Raw genomic sequence first — 14,186 nt, forward strand, 5'->3', positions numbered from 1 at the left:
CTGCTGTGACATTCTAAGGTTCTTGCAGCTAAGGGCATATAATTGATTCTAGCCAGTAGTGAGTGATATTTGAACTTCTGGGCTGTGATTTTAAAAGGAAAGAGGAGAGACCGTCCCTTTCTACTTTCCTGCAGGCTGGACCCAAAGGCTGGAAGACTCCTTCCTGACACATCTGGGAGTTGAGCGTTGAGCACAGCAGAGGCATAGCCCAGACAGACCCCTGAGTCTCTGTCACCATCAACCATACTAGTTTTGGATTTTTCACATGAGAGAGAAATAAGTTTCTTGTTTAAGCCACTGAATTTTTGGTTCTTTATTCTAACAAAAAAGAGAAAAACAAGACAACCTAACAATATTCTTAAGAACACATATTAAGAAATTATTTTACTATTTTCAAAGTATACTGAGAAAAAAGAACAAAGATGGTAATTTTGTTGAAGAAAACCGGAAAAAAGTTTGCTTCAACCTGTAATAATAAAACTAATTCTTAAGGAAATTTACTATACTACCCAGAAAAAGATCCTAAAGCTTCACATGCTGCTTTATTATAAAGAAGTTAATACCCAGAAGGCAGACTGGAAAGGCATTTATTTGGCAAAGCAAATGCTAATCCTATATACCAGTTATCTACCGATTGATCATAATGAAGACTGTAAAACAAGTCATCAAAAGAGTTTTTATTTTCCACTCAGTAATTCCATTTATAAAGACAGAAAACACAATGCTTTTGTAGCCTGCACAATCTAAGCTGTAAAGTTATGAAACATTAACATCCTTCACTGCTTTTCACGGGGTGGAAGTGATTAGGCTTAATGGCATTACCCAGAAGGTATCCTGGCACCATAAAATAAAAGCTCCGTCATCAGATTGGGCTCCACTGGAAAAGCAGTCCAGAAGCACAGGAAATGCTCCTCCTCCCACTAGCTCACTGGCAGGAGGAATGCTGATCCCCATGGAGTACCATCGACCTGCCAGGTCAGGTCAGCATCGATGTCCTTCAGAACCAAAGCTGGCAGCCCCAGTACACAACACTGGGCAGGGAAGAAAACTTTTGGTGTAATGAGCTGATAAACAATCCACAAGGGGGTGCTGTACTCTGTGCTAGTGCCTAAGGAAACCAAAAATAGCCTCCCACTAACCAGGGTCATGGCAACCCACTCCGCTGTTCTTGCCTTGAGAATCCCAGGGACGGGGGAGCCTGGTGGGCTGCTGTCTATGGGGTCGCACAGAGTCGGACACGACTGAAGCAACTTAGCAGCAGCAGCAGCAACCAGGGTCAAGTGCTAAAAGGAACTTCCAGAAGACATCAAAGAACCATTCCATTAATCACATGCCAACCTGTGGGGACAAAGTTTCAAAGCAACCTCAGAGCCTAACATACACCCTTCCTAACACCTGATGCCCCAAATCTATGTCTTTCACACACATTTAAAAATAAATTTTTATGTGGACCATTTTTAAACTATTGAATTTGTTACAATATTGCTTCTGTTTTGTGTTTTGGTTTTTTGACTGCGAGGCATGTGGGAGCATAGTTCCCCCACCAGGGTTTGAGTCTGCACCTCCTACATTGGAAGGCAAAGTCTTAACTACTGGACAGCAAGGGAAGTCTATCACACACATTTTAATACATTATTCACGATCTGAGATGGCTCCTTCTTGCTTTTGGCTCTTATTATGAGCGGGGCTTGCCTGCCTTGCTTGTTCAGGATGAGCAAGGCTGAGGCTCTCTATTCTTATTACAGAGGAGTTTTAGGACTGAGCAGAGTGAAACAGAGGCAGAGGAACCAGAGAGTCTGATGATAGAGGCCTTGAGAGCCTGGCAGAGAATGGATTTGATGTATTTGGCAATAGGTGGCCAAAGTAGATCTTTGAGCAAGACAGTAACACAACAGAAGTCTTATTTAGTGAGGTCATCAGTACGGGAAGGACTATAGGCAGGGAGATCAGTTAGCAGAAAGTTACCTTTATCCAGGCTGAGATAAAGACATCATAAACATGGCTGGTAGCTATTGTAAGAGAGAGGACAAGGAGGATATTTTTTATAGGTATGGAAGGAACTATAGAGATAGACTTGCTCTTCAGCAATGAAATAAGAGGGTAGTTGAAGATCTAGAGTAAAGCTCATCAAGGAAACAGACACAGTGAAGAATAAAAGGCAGAACCCACAATTTTCCACCCAAATCAGGATCCTTCTGGGACTGAAAGAGGAGCACTGGCAGTTACTACCCCAGAACAGTACTTACAGACAGGGCCAGTCCATGGCAAGCAAGGATTCATGGTCAACCCATCTGAAAAGAACTTTAACCACCAACATAGAAGATAACTCTTAAGATTCATGAGCAACTGGATTGCTTGAATTCTAGCCCTAGGTTTCCAAAAGTTCAGAACATTACTAGGAAGCCACCAGTGAAACTGAAGCTGCAATTTTTTGGCCACCTGATGTGAAAAGCCGACTCATTGGAAAAGACCCCGATGCTGGAAAAGATTGAAGGCAGAAGAAGAGTGTGGCAGAGGATGAGATGGTTAGATAGCATCACCGACTCAATGGACATGAATTTGAGCAAACTCTGGGAGATGGCGAAGGACAGGGGAGCCTGGTATGCTGCAGTCCATGGGGTCGCAAAGAGTCGGACGTGACTTAATAACTGAACACCACCCCCACCCCCACCATCAGAAAGGTAAAAGACTTAAAAGCTGCTTTGAGCAATGGAGGGGACTACCTAGAGAGCTAAGATGGAGAACAAGAATGACATCCCTGAAGTCAAATCTATTCCCCCAAACCTCTACTTCTCTGCAATATGTGCTGTGCTAAGTCACTTCAGTCGTGTTCGACTCTTTGCGACCCCATGGACTGCAGAGTGCCAGGCTCCTCTCTCCATGGGATTCTCCAGGCAAGAATACTGGAGTGGGTTGCCATGTCACATCCCAATTTGGGGCCTCTCTGCTCACAGGATTTTAAGGACCAAATGCCTTTAAAAATCTCATTTTCTTCAAGTCTAATTCCTGGATCTCGATATTGCATTCCAATGGATGATTGGTGAACTTGACCAATAACTGGGTGTCTGAGTAGGTGGGGGATGGAAGGGGAGGGGCAGGGATGGGAGGACGAGTGCAGCACGGATGCTGGCTCATCAGAACACACCAGCTGGCTAGTGGGCTGGGACCAGCCTGCACATAGCCATGTAGACACTGCACAGCGTTCAGTCCCACGTCGTGGCTCTGGTGGTGGAAGTCGTGCTCTCTCTACCCTAGCCCAGGTACCCAAGGCTGCATGACCAGAAGAGGGGAGGGATTTCTCCCTCCTTCTTGGTGCATTGAGCTCTCTCTTCAATCCCACAGTAGGCTGCTATCCCACAACAGTACCTCCTCATGTTACATGTGGGGCTACTGTCTTTACTAAACTGCAAGCTATCAGAGGGCCTTGGCTCTTGTACTCTTGGCGCAAGTAGGTGTTGGAATAATACTGAAGGCATGAAGTGCACACCCATGGCCGCTTTCTGTGCTACTTATTTTGGTGACAATCTAAAGTTCCTTATCTCATATGGTCTCTGCCTGCTTTTCTATTAACAATTTGCCACCTTAGAGAAGACCACCGAGGGTCAGCTCACAATTTTGCCCACATAGTCTACTCTTTTCTTTCATCATCCTATTATCAGTTCCCTTAACAAGGTGAAGTCTTCTGTTTTTCTGAAAAAGTCATTCTTTTCTATACCTGAATGGGGGCACAGTGAGAAGTACAGTTTGTTGAGTTAGGCAGAGCTGGGTTAGAATCCCCGCTGTGGGATAGTTAGCTGTGAACTTGGATTGCCCTTTTGTCCCTCAATGAACCTCTCTGTGAAATGAGGATACCAAAACTCTCATTAGGCTAATTGAGAAAGTAATTTTTTTTATCAATGTTTTATATTAAGTACTGGTAAGTATTTTTAGTAAGTAGTTGACATGGTGTTAAAAAAGCTAAGTGCCAAAAACCATGCAATACTCAGGCTGTTGCATTTAATTCCCATAACAACTTGGCAGGGAATATTGTCTCAGTGTCTCAGATGAAGAAACTGAGGCTTGGAGAGGTTAAGGAATTTACCTTAAGGTAACAGAGCTACTAGGAGTGGGAAAGCAGAAACTGAAAGGCAGGCAGTTGAACTTCAGGACTTATAAACATTATACATGAAGGCAGAACTGAATAGGCAGTTCAGCAAAATATCATAGCCACTTTGCTTCTACAGTATCACCAGAATTTATTGTGTCACTGGCTTAGATCTCTCTTTTACCATCACTAAAAAAAACTACCCTAATTTCATGTCATGCAGAAGATTCTTATTTTTTGCCCTCAATATCACAGTCTAATAAATAACCAAGTCTGCTTCCAGGAATATGAGGGGATAAGGGAAAAGGAGAGAACACTGATGTTAGCCCGAGTTGGAGTCTCATGCACAGACTGATATTTTTTTTTAATCACCAAAATGTTTGCCCTGTATCATAGCTCTTAAAACCTGCTAACAGAGTACCAATAAATGTTATTTGATGTCAAGTTATTTTCCACACTTGGCTTCATCCCTTTTCTACATATTTTTAAATCTTCCTTGTAAGTAATTTGATAGTTACCTGAAAAGGTATTCATTTATGTCAGATTTTCCTTATAGTCTCCCTACACTTTTTTTCCATCATGCTTAAATTTGCCATTTTTCAAGCATCTTATTATACGACCGCACCACACGACTGTTACTAGTTTGTGTAGAAAGCCTAGGCTCATTAGCTGCTCTTAAGAAGCACACTGGTCTGCCCTGCATATTGTTTTTGTTTGTGCTCAGAGTCCTGCAAATGATGATCACTTATTATCAGATTCAACCAAGACTCACAAAAAATTGTTTGTTTTTTAAGAAAACTTCAAGAAATAGTGCTACTTCATAATTACTACCAATAATACCTAAATAGATTACTTAAGGGACAAAAATGAGGTGGTTTAGAATAACTTCGGATGAGAAACAAAAATAATGTTCAATACCATTCTATCATGTGATTTTACCTAGTTCTAGCTAGACTTGCAGAAGGCATTTCCTGGGGAAGTAAAGCAACAGAATCCCAAACCTACGCAGCATTTCTGTCTTTGGTGGTGAGAGAATGACATGTATCAAATGAAGGAAAAGCAAAAACCCCCATTTTCAATGGTGAGTGTGCTCAAAGACATCACTGGATAAAGGAGAAGCTCTCTTGTGATGGACAGGGAATGCTCCCTTCCGTGTCTCATTGTTTCATCTTTTCCTTCCGACTTCCAGACACCTCTAATTTATACATTTGGGACTAACTTATTATGGAGCAGCCAGAGAGAAAATGGCAATTACTTTCTTTGCAGAACAACAGAAAAGATAGTGCAACTTCGTCCTAAAAGATTCCAAGTTCTCTAGGAAAGGCCACCACCTTTGGCTTCCTTTCCTCTGCTAAGTGGTGCTTAGGGAAGTGGGCACACCTGCTCTGCTAAGCTGACCTGCTCACTTATCTTTGACGAGGGTCACACACCGAAGTCATTATGGACTGAGCCACAGCTGAGTGGAGAAGCAAGGTCCTATGTGACATGAGCACATCTAAATCTGATATATGTTTATCATGCAACTAACATCCATTAAAGAGTCAGAGCAAACTCCTCCACATCTTAGCTGGCATCATCAGTCACTAAACACAGCTTCCATACCCAGGTCTCCAAGGGCGGTGACTACCAGGGACAAGATGTAAAGCCTGGATGATGTATGTTCAGGAGACAGAAAAGCAGCTGTCAGATGTAAACTCTGAATACTCCCAGGAACACCAGGGTGGAAATTTGGGGGATGTTACTATCTATAGTCCTCATCTCCACCAACACCCCCTCTTCATCATCCTGCATCTCCTTAAACTGAGAGCACATTTTACAAAATTTCCTCTGTAAGCACTGTATTCAGAGGGAACTCTATAGCTGTGCCCAGATTCTTCAGGAGAAAAAGAGAAACAATTCTCCTTTCCAGGGTCACACTTACAAATTCTTCTCTACATGATTCCTAGAAAGAACAACTGCTTTAAGACCTGGCCTTCATCCAGACTGATATGAAAACTTTCCTCTACTGGTCCTCACAGAGCACTCGTAGACTATTTAGAAAGATTTAAGACTCTAGTTTTTCCTTCTCTGTAGAAAGGAACTGAATTAGAGGAGCTATTTAAGGTTCTCCCAACCCTAAAATGCAGGAATGCCAGCATTTCCAGATTCAGAGAACGACGGACCCCCTGCAAATTCAAGCAAAGCACACGCTGTATATTTCACAGTAAGCCTTTAGGATAAGACATGCGCAGTCCCACACGGTTCACACGCAGCCCCGCACCTCCTCACCGAAGGCAAACAAAGCATGCTAACCCAGAGGGGGAGAAACGCACACGGCGTTCCCCCTTTAGGTTTCTCCCTTCAGAAAAACACCCATAATTTCGCAGTTGGCTACGTTTATTTGGCTTATTTTGAGTTGACTCATTTCCATTGCTCAGATTTGAAAATCATTCTAATAACCACGCTGTAGGCTAACAAACACTCAAGAGAAAATAAAAGGTCACACCCGATTCTTAATCACTGGTGAATTTCCACCCACTGCTCCTGCATACACTGCTCAAGGGGAAGCTTTAGTTTTCAGGCCACAGTTCATTCGGTACAGCATCCCCGCGGCCGAGCATACCCCAAGGCAGATACCGTACACACTGGCCACAGTGATTCTAAAGACAGAATCCCAATCAACACTGGTCCACGGCTCAGGTTGGCACATCATAAAGAGTATGAGAAGCTAGACGTGTGCCCAGCACATTCTCTCCAGAGAGCCTGGGACTGCATGGACATTTAAGATTAGGTGGCCAGGAAAGCATACAGATTCACACAGAGACCACAGACCAGAACAAGTGAGGCTCACTCAAGACCAAACCAGCGCCCTCCCCTGACCCTAGTCCAAGCCGTGCAGGGCATGAAAGTCGCTCCACTCACCCAGCATAGCGGTTGCTGTAAAGGTTACTGTGTCCTAGGCTCAGGCTCTTCAAAAAGAGCAGGCAGAGAGGCAGAAAAGCTGCTGTCTGGCTCCTGGGCTTCCCGAAGAACTTCATAGTGTGAGGATGAGAGGGCTGCAAAAGTTCCCCTGTAGTTAAGGCACCCCCTCCACACGGCACACGGTCCCTGGGAGAGGTGGGGGCGTGGGCTTGGGAGGGAGCAAAATGTGACACTTCTTTCCAGCCTCGGAGAACAAAAAAAAAGTTCAAGCAGCTGAGGGAGGGAGGTTGCTGCTCAGACTTGGTCCTGGGATGAGAAGCAGCAGCACACACAGCCCTGCCCTGAATTGAGCTGATCCTTAACCAGGCTCCCTCCAAGGGGCTGGGCCTCCCCAGGCTGACTCACCACGGCGGTTTGCTGGGTGCTGCTTCATTTGGGTAACTCTTTTTATTTTCTTGTTTTTGGAGGCTTTTTTTTTTTTTTGCTTTCCAACTATAGGATGCTAACTTTTTACGACAACCTTCCTCCTACCCTAGAGCTTCCCCGATGACTCAGCAGGTAAAGAATCCACCTGCAATGCAGGAGACACAGGAGGTGCAAGTTCAATCCCTGGATTGGGAACATCCCCTGGAGGGAGAAATGGCAACCCACTCCAGTATTCTAGCCTGGAAAATCCCATGGACAGAGGAGCCTGGTGGGCTAGAGTCCAAAGGGTGGCAAAGAGTCGGACATGACTGAGCACAAGCATGAGTGTGAACTGCAAAAGACTTGTTTGAGGATGAGCTAAAACACACAGGTGTAGAGCATTGCAGGCTTTGTGTTTTGCTCTACCAAGGCAAATTTCTCCTTGGAGTCCACCTCCTGAAATGCACAATGAATTCAGTCTGGATGAGCTGGGGACCTCAGGTGTGGCCGGCCAGCCCAGGTCCCCACTCCTACCTGAACCAAGTCAGGGCAGCCACTTCCCTGTGCTTCAGGGAGCCCCATGCTGATTTCACATGTCATCGGCAGCACCCAGGCCTGAGGCCAGTGCAAAGGTTCTCCTGGGGAACTAGACGACTCTGGGTACTGAGGCACATTCCCCACACATTTGGAATCACTTAGGGAGCCAGGCTATTTAAATCAATTCCCAGGGGTGGGATTAGTTGTTGAAAAAGCCCCTCAGGTGAGTTGGAGTTCAGCCCCCTTGCTGGTCTAGAGCAGGCTTCTCAAATTTGGGTGTGCATACACATCACCTGGGAATCTTGTTAGAACACGGCTTCTGAGGCAGCAGGCTGGGGTTGGGGCCTGAGATTCTGCATTTCTAACAAGATTACAACTGATGCTTGTACTGCTGGCCCTTCAGTCACACTTCGAGGAACAAGGCTTTACTTTACAATGAGTTCTGCTTTGGCTTCTCTCTAAAAGCTAGGGGGTGGAGGAAACCTTGAAGGAAGCCAGTTCCTTCTTGGTTTTCCCAGGTTGGTGATGAAGAAGGCTGGTTTTGCATTTACTTGCTTCTACCCCTGGGGTTCCCAGGTGGTGCTAGTGGTAAAGAACCCACCTGCCAATGCAGAAGATATAAGAAACTTGGGTTCAATCACTGGATCAGAAAGATCCCCTGGAGAAGGAAATGGCAACCCACTCGAGTATTCTTGCCTGGAGAATCCCATGAACAGAAGAGCCTGCTGGGCTGCAATTCAGATGGTCTCAAAGAGTTGAGCATGACTGAAGTGACTTAGCACAGCAGCACACTTCTACCCTCATACACCAGAAAACCCATCTTGGGGGAGGATGTGCTTTGCTTTAGTAAATAAGAACATGGCTATCTAGGGTGTCTCCTGCTGTCACTCACGACCCGTTGCCGTCAAGAGCTCCTGCACCTTCTAACATGACAGCCAGAACCCCTGATAGAAAAGAAATCACCAACTCTTCCTCCTGGGGACTTTAACCAAACACATAGGCATTTGGAGCATAACAGCTAAAAAAATGATTTTCGTCTAAGATGATTTTCTAAAGTTTCCTCCAACTTCTTTGTTGCTTTACTCTCGCTAAGTCATGTCTGACTCTTTTGCAACCCGCCAGGCTCCTCTATCCAGGGGCTTCCCCTGTAAGAACACTGGAGTGGGTTGCCATTTCCTCCTCCAGAGGAATCTTCATGACCCAGGGATCAAGCCCACAGCTCCTATGTCAGCAGGTGGCTCACTGAGCCACCTGAGAAGCCCCTTTCTCCTACTACCGCAGGATTACTTTGGTTAATCTCTTCTCCATGTCCCCCTTCCTAACACCCACTATGTCTGCTACTGTAGGGCACAGCACGTCGATTTTAAGTGTTGGTCTGCTTTTCTCAAAAGTCTGTCTTCTCCCTGAATGCAGAGTTGTGTTCCTCTGTCTTTGTATGACTGCCTCTTCTCTCCTTGAGAGAACAACGTTCACCGAAGGAATGATCAACAGTGTTTGTGGAGTGAGTGCTAAGCTGAGAAGGGATTCATTCAACAGACATTTACTTTGTGGCCTGTCTATCCAGATAGAGGAAAGCCCACTGGAGCAGCTGAGAGTTGCATGGGTGCCTTTGAGAAGTGGCCGTACCCAGCCTCCTGGATTTGTTTCCTGCTGGTTTATGTTGATTTCTTCTGTCTTGACTTCCTGGCCTGGTGCTTTGGTCTTTGTGAACTGGCAAGGCTGCTCTGCAAGCAAGGCTCACAGTGATATTTCCTGGGGCCTTTTCGACAAGGCCACAAAAGCCTATACAACTGCCAGTGAGCTGTTGAAATAAGAGGTTACTGTGTAAATAAAACACTTCATCTCTTTGCATTTCGTTATGTCAGAACAATGTATAAATCTGTCATATTATATCACAACATTAAACTAGGAATGTTCAGTCTCTAACTGGGGATTAAGCTCATCCTCAAATCATCCTGAAGGGCTAGACCCAGAGAGCCTGCTTAGCAAATGCTCTCCAGACCCTGAGACCAGGGTAATCATTTCCTGGGCCATCAGAAATGCAAAACACCCTGGAGACATTCTATAACCTTCCTAAAAATTTAAGATCAAAGAAAGGTTCCCAAACAATAGAAGCCCTTCCTAACAATCTTCCCCTGCTTTTCTAAAGACCAGGTTATCTGATCAGACTTCCCTTAGAGTAGATAAGCGCCCATAAAATGAGGGATAAATAGAGTCCATTTAGCAAGTGGGAGGAGAAGAAGATGGTTTTATAGATGGATTCAAAGATAAAAGTCCCCCTTTTAAGGCACTGAGGGAGTGAATTATTAAACCAGTTAGAGATTTGGAGATGGACAGAAGGGAAATTCTGATTATTGGCTATGCCTTTGTCATATTTTAGTGGAAGGGTGAGTTTTATTAAAAGAAATATTATCCTGCAGAGAGAAAAAAAAGAGGAAACTACAGTAGGGAAAGGAAGACATCTTTCTTGACGTGGGTTCATTCTGGTGGACGATTAGATAAATTTTAATGTCTCTTCCAGATCTGGGATTCTACGATGCTACGAGGGAAGTCTTTGTAAGTCCCTTTCTTAGGCTATGAGTGAGAACCATGTAGACAGACTTTGGTAAAGACCTCATGAAGAGAAGGTGGACAACCGGGGTTGGGCTCACGGTACAACAATCCTCTCCTCACAGGTGGTTTTGTGCTCATGTCTCCACGTCTTACTGACAGAGATGTTACTGCTCACACGGTCTCTTCTATGGCTTTCTGCCGTTGTTCCAACACCTGAGGAAAGAGCTGATGTGAGGTTAGCTGCCATATGTGGTCTCAGCAATTCTGTGAGGAATGTGCTGGAGCTTCCTTTCACAACATATCACTAGCAATTCTCTCCCAACCATCTTCTCCAGCACCATCTTGCCCCCACATTTTTAATCTTTCTCTTGTCAATTAGCCATATCTCTCCCTCAGACACCAGCTACTTCTTCTGATTCCTCCTTTTCCTCCTCCTCGTCCTCCCTTCGCCGTCCCTCTCCCCTCCCCTCTCCCACCTCTTCCTCCCCTCCCCACTCTCCCATTCTCCATCCTGCTTTCCCCTCCTTCCTAAAGCCTGTCTCCAAGGTGATTATAAAGTAGAGAAAACATAGATAAGAATACTTTAGAGACTGTCATTGCAAACAACAGAGAAAGGATGTTTGCTACACCATTTGTGACATTAAGTGTTCTAATGAAAATTAAGAGAAAGTTGAGCTGGAATGGAGCATGAGACAGAGATTAAGAAGGTTTGATGAGGATAAAGTCAAAAGCAAAAATAAACAAAGGATTGAAAAACCACTCTCCAATCCATTTGCCTAGGACAATGAAAGATGATGGAAAAAAACAAAAACAAATAAGAATGGAAACTATATAACAGTGGAAAAGATTAGATTTTAAACAAAACTTTTATGAAAAAGACTAAGGGTGGGGGGTAGAAATTTGAGCTATAATGATTGAAGAATAGGTGATGAAATTTGTTTAAGAAGAAAAGCTGTCATGAGGAGAGAGGTCAGATAGACAGTAATATTCCACTTTCAGACATATTAGATGCTCAAAGGTGGAGAGATGAGAATATTGTCTTAGTGCTGAAGGACAGGGAAAGAGTAAATAGAAAAATAAAGGAGCTCTGATCGAATTGGCTTGTAGAGATAGATAAGTATCCTTTCAATGTCCCTAAATTCCAAGAAAATAGGGAACTTGAACTAATAATACTTTCAATATGCTACAATTAAAACAAAATGTACTCTTGCAGAAACTAACTCTGAAACATTTTAAGACTCCAAGTTCATTCAATTAAGGTAAGCCTTTGGCAAATAAGATTAGTTGAATAATATTGGTATAATAAAAAACAGCAATGTTTTTCTCTGATTCATCAATGTCAAGTACAATGTAAAAGCACATTTTTTATTCTATTTGAATGTACTTTCTCTAAACTTATACAGTTGTACTGATTGGTTATGAAAAATGTCAATTTGTCTACAATTATATTGAATTATTTGGGCAGATGCTTTATTTTAATAAGAATCATGTTTTGAAGTATGGCAGCTTGAAGATAATTTCCAAGATCTTCAGGGAATTTAGTAATAAAATGATAACCAATTGAAAAATGGGAAAAATCTGAGTAGACATTTCTCCCAAGCAGATATACAGATGGCCAATAAGCACATGAAAAAGATGCTCAACATCATTAGTCATTAAGGAATTGCAGATCAAAACCACTATGATATATCACTTCATGTGCCCCAAGATGGCTAGAATCAAAGACACAATAATGAATGTTGGTGAGAATGTAGAGAATTTGGAACCCTTAGCTACTGTGGGTCTGAATGTAAAGTATGCAGTTGCTGAGGAAACAGTGCAATAGTTCTTCAAAAATTCAATATAGAGTTACCCTGTGATCTAGAATTACACTCCTAGGTTCCACTCAAGAAAGATCAAAGCATATGTTCATGCCAAAACTTATACATAAATAGTCAAAGCAGCATTATTCATAAGAACCAAAAAGTGGAGACAACCTCTATGTCCACCAACTGATGAATGGACAAATACTAAATTTGGTATATTCATACAATGGGATATTATTTGGCCCTACAAGGCATGAAATGCTGATACTTGCTGTAGCATGGATGAACCTTGAAAACATTATGCTAAATGACAGGAACCAGACACAAAAAGCCACATGGATATTTTATTTACATGAAATGTCCAAAACAGGTAGAGCAAAGAGACACAAGGTATAGCAGCAGTTGCTGAAACAGGAGGAAAGGGAGTTAAAGAGAATGACCACTAATGGGTATGAATCTTCCTTGGTGGGGGTGATGAAAATATTCTGGAATTGGATAATGGCGATGGTTGTACAATTTTGTAAATATACTAAAAACCACTGAATTGTATACATTAAAATGGCTAACTTTATGCTATGTGAATTATATCTCAATTTAAAAAAGAACTCTAGGGAATTTAAAACCTTAGAATAATTAAATAGAGCTAATTAATGGATCATTACTGGATATCTAAATTATTTCAAAGGAAGATAAATCCCTGAAACATTGATATCTGAGCATAATTTTATGTTTATATGTTTTCCTTTAATATGCTACCAATAGGCTATATCTTTCATTAATTTTTGCCATTTTCAGAGGGATATAAAATTGTAGCAAGTGTACTTAGAAAGTTGCATTAGATGTATTTATGAGTTCTTGTTGATTAAAATGCTGATTTTTGACAGACAATTCTCAATTATCCACTTAGAAATTTTCTGTATGAAATAGATGTTAGTCACTTTGGTTCAGTTTAAAGTTACAATAATACTGGTGTTTGAGACCATTCTAGGAGTAACAATGACAGAGAAAATATAACTACAAATGAACTTCTATGTTTCAAGGAAAAGATAGTTTTCCTCTAAAATACTGTTGTTTTCTGTTTTGTTGTTGTTGTTGTTCTTCAGACCAATTTACACTCTTGAAACTTACTGAGGGCTCGGAAGAGTTCATTTATGGATAGGTACTGATGAATAGCTACTGATAATGACTGTATTGGAAATTGAAAGTGAGAACTTCTAAAAAGGCTTATTTATTGTTTGTTTGAGGTTAGTAATGATGAAAGCATTGTATGCTAATAACATCTTCTGAAATTATTTCTCATGGTCTTGTAGGATGTATCCTAAAGTGCCAGTATGTTCCAGAGAATAAAGAGCACAAGGAAAGGCAAAGCTTGGAATGTAAATTTTGTTTGCCTTGGTTTATAATACCTGAACCTGAAAAGCTATGGAATGTGTTAATGGCTTAGCAAAGTTTGCTCATGTTGATGGAACTGCTTCCTTGGCTCACTGTTTATTGCTTTCGCTTACAATGTGAAGGGTTAATCTTTCAGTGTCATCTACCTACATGGCAAAGATTGTCCTAAGAGTAACCTTCTGTGCTTTATGCTGACTTTGTCACATCCTGCATTATTTAAGAAAACAACAACAACAAGAGAAGAATCCTCACTTCTGAAAGACCTAACGTTTTTACCATTATGCTACCTTCAACGTTTATTGTTAATTTTCCTGTCACTTCAACTAAATAGGTAACAAGTATGGTTTCTTAGGCACCCACTTAATCAAGTGCTTTTATCTCCTCTGATAATATTTTTTATTTTGTCTTCCTCAAGTCAGACACTAAGTATAGAACAAAAAATAAATAAAGTAAAGCTTTCAGGATATCTTTTGTATCTAAAACTGTGCTTATGATTTCCCAGAGAGCCC

The 14,186-nt window shown here is 42.3% G+C and overlaps 1 protein-coding gene across 2 annotated transcripts in view; it reads right to left on the reverse strand.

Annotated features, from left to right (window-relative positions):
- CPA6 (carboxypeptidase A6) overlaps window positions 1–7,442 on the reverse strand; it is a 294,891-nt gene extending 287,449 nt beyond the window's left edge. Inside the window, exon 1 of one of the 2 annotated variants that reach the window (XM_025001830.2) lies at window positions 6,986–7,442. In XM_025001830.2, coding sequence (XP_024857598.1) covers window positions 6,986–7,101 — 116 coding nt within the window. In that variant the 5' untranslated portion in view covers window positions 7,102–7,442. The remainder of the gene's footprint in view (window positions 1–6,985) is intronic. The other variant, XM_003586889.6, reaches the window with a different exon arrangement.
- Between the last annotated feature and the right edge of the window lie 6,744 nt (window positions 7,443–14,186).

Source organism: Bos taurus, chromosome 14, assembly GCF_002263795.3.
Source record: "Bos taurus isolate L1 Dominette 01449 registration number 42190680 breed Hereford chromosome 14, ARS-UCD2.0, whole genome shotgun sequence".
Taxonomy (NCBI): Eukaryota; Metazoa; Chordata; class Mammalia; order Artiodactyla; family Bovidae; genus Bos; species Bos taurus.